The sequence below is a fragment of the Opisthorchis viverrini genome (genome assembly GCF_000715545.1).
Source record: "Opisthorchis viverrini unplaced genomic scaffold opera_v5_100, whole genome shotgun sequence".
Taxonomy (NCBI): Eukaryota; Metazoa; Platyhelminthes; class Trematoda; order Opisthorchiida; family Opisthorchiidae; genus Opisthorchis; species Opisthorchis viverrini.
This window is the reverse complement of record NW_008751756.1, coordinates 733,759-736,624: the sequence shown is the minus strand read 5'-3', so window position 1 is coordinate 736,624 and position 2,866 is coordinate 733,759. Positions and strand designations below refer to the sequence as shown.

The 2,866-nt window shown below is 44.8% G+C and overlaps 2 protein-coding genes across 2 annotated transcripts in view; one reads left to right on the top strand and one right to left on the bottom strand.

Moving 5' to 3' along the window:
* T265_05356 (hypothetical protein) overlaps positions 1–128 on the bottom strand; it is a gene marked incomplete at both ends in the record, with an annotated part of 3,310 nt that extends 3,182 nt beyond the window's left edge. The window contains one exon of the mRNA XM_009170347.1: positions 26–128. Within this exon, the coding sequence (XP_009168611.1) occupies positions 26–128 (103 nt within the window). The remainder of the gene's footprint in view (positions 1–25) is intronic.
* Positions 1–2,866, top strand: part of T265_05355 (hypothetical protein) — a gene marked incomplete at both ends in the record, with an annotated part of 41,401 nt that overhangs the window by 24,461 nt on the left and 14,074 nt on the right. The window contains 2 exons of the mRNA XM_009170346.1: positions 347–520; positions 990–1,049. Of these exons, the coding sequence (XP_009168610.1) occupies positions 347–520; positions 990–1,049 (234 nt within the window). The remainder of the gene's footprint in view (positions 1–346; positions 521–989; positions 1,050–2,866) is intronic.

The window sequence follows — 2,866 nt, the reverse complement described above, 5'->3', positions numbered from 1 at the left end:
TCAGCAGTAGCCTGTTTTCGCTTACCCGCCCTGCTGTATGCAGCAAATAAGGCGACCCGGCTGATGGCACCACGCGACGGCCGATGTGGCATGAGAATATTGTTAGTTGTGTAGGTCTTGGCATCCATAGCATTTATGACTGTAAATTTGTGCTCCATCACTTTCGATCGACATGATGTGGTCTTTTGCACTGTGCTCTACGCAGGATGCCACCTACATATTTAGTTTTCAGTGGATTAGGTTGATGCATCATCGGGCAGAAAGAGTTTTAGTTCGTCTAGTCGCGCAGTGATGAAGCCATCAGTGTGATTAAGCCGTTTTCAACCTCCCTTTTTTCACCTTTCAGTATCTTGGAGAGCAGTCTACGCCTAGCGTGAAGCAAAAGTGTGCCAAGCTACTGTATGAATGGCACAGGGAGTACGGGCATATTGAACCGAAATTTACGGAGGCATATAACATGCTTTGTAAGCAAGGCTTGATCAACCCAGAGATCATTCATCAGAACGGAACTGGCTCTGCAGTAAGTAAAGGTCTTCTGTAGCTCTCTTATTTAACGTGCTATTTGTAGCTTGCCGTTCACTGAGTGAGTTATGTCAATGGGTTCGACTCTAATATGATTTTTTATCTTTTCGATTCTTCATACTGACTGGAATTTTACGCAACAAATTGGTATCGTATGCGCAGCCTGTTCCTGAAAATGCCATGTGTTAGCACCTGCACCACAGGTGTTTAGAACACCTTTGATTTTCTCTATTCTGTGTCTTTTTCACATCCTTATCGTTATTCTTGGACAGTAACGCAGTCGTTTTTACTGAATTCATCCGGAGTAAACATAGACTTGAGCGCCTTTATTCGGATGGCTTCTGGTGACAGACCAGATGTCAAAACCATACTACTAGTTTGTTCGATTTTGTAAAACTCCAGCATGCAACAAACTTAATAAATTTTCTGAAGTACCTCGCCTCTACACATGTTCACTTTGTTTTCAGCCGTCTGGTTTTGCCGTTGAGCGCCAACCGAATATCTTTGACCGCAGTCAAGAATCTCAGGTAGTCATTTTTTCGGCTCTTGTCATTTATTGTGCTGTTCCTAAGGAATTTGCTGTATTCGATGTACCGACCGTTGTTTTGATTGACTGTACACGTGCATCGGTTCGCTTACTGGAATGTGAACCTTAATCGAATAAATTCTACGCAGACGACAAAGGACTGTGTTGTGCTGCTGTTGTCGTTGTGTATGAAGTTTGGTCAAATGAGCCATGCCTGTGATACATTTTTATCCGGTGGACTTCAGAAGAGATGCAGAATTGAGTCGAAACCCTTGGTGCAGGCCAGGCTCCTGTCCCATCGATCCGCCTTACCTAATCAGTACCATCTGGTAGGCACCTGTAAGAATCCTTCTTCAGTTCGCGTGACACCTATGCTCTGAAAAGATAGGAAGACTGAACGTTTCCAACTGTTTTCGTTTTTTTTCCTGATAACCTCAGTGGTCTTTATCCTCTTAGCTACGGTGATAATCTCATAATAGCGCCCCACCTGGTGTTAGCCACGTTAGGCTTCAGGCATGAGATAGCTCACTGACCGGAAGGTCACCGTCTCGACTACTCCTGTCTAGGTTTGAGCAACCTGACAGCATCCCATCCCTCGTGCCACCTCACAACAGCTTGGCACCGACAGGGTATCACCTGAACGACATTCGACTCCCCGTGCGCAAGTTATGGCAGGCATTCTGTAAACATCTGGCGACAAGCGGGTGTTGCACTGGTGCATGGAAAGTGTTTTTTTCTTGTTGAATCGTAATTGTTTGATGCTTTGTTTGGATTACGCAGAACATTCTGTGACATTTTGCTTTGTCTTCTTCGTTTTATCAAATGTCATTCGTTTTATGCTTTTCGTAATCTGTGGTGAGGATGATGACATCCTTGAATTGATGAAGCATCGTTGAATTATAGTCTTGATGGCCTCTCTGGCTATTGGGTAGAATGCCGGGAAACTCGCATTATAGATTATACAGGAGCACAATTGATGCGACCCCCACCGTTAATGTACCCACAATACGCCCTCTCCCCACACAAACACACCAGCTAGGCAGCAACTACCAATGCGACCGCGTTTTCGTTCCAAGCTCTCAAATCATGGTTTGATCATCTTTTGGTCATGTACAGCCAGTACGTGAATGAACGAAACGGCTCCTCCGTGCCATCTGTTTTCCGATACACGTGGACTTCCAAACTTCTTGCTTGTTGACACAATTCTTCATTTAGGTCTGATGAGAACACTTGGATAACCTTTCTTGGGGCTCATTAGACACACACAGTTCTCGAGTCTACATTAATTTTATTTCCTCCTCAGACGTCGATTTGTACATATATATAGATATGCGCCCATTTTGCAAACTAACCCGCCGTTAAAGGCTGACTCAACCGAATGTCATCTTAATGTCTCGTTTATAATAGGTTTCGACTGAATATATCGCACAAAAGCCGCTCCACGCATTTGGAAAGGTATTTAAGACATCTCATCTCTTAATGACATAGCGTTACTTATGAGTTTGTTGAAAACACTTGAACGGATTACTTTGACCTTCTTGGGACTCATCGGGTGAGTGTAGTCCAAGGAAGGCGAAACTGGTATGTCGTTTAGGGAAAAATTGAGACATGAAACAGCCTTCGTCCAACGCGTCAAGTTGAAGCCTATTATAACAGAGGTTAGATAGGTAATCAGTCAACTGCAACACCCTTTCGGTGCCTAGCTGCCATGCCACGCGAAGGAAGCACGAGGGCTGTGATACTACCCGACTGTCCAAGCCTAGCCAGGGGAAGTCGAGAAGCAGAGGTCGGGTTCGAACCACGGACCTACCGGTCAGT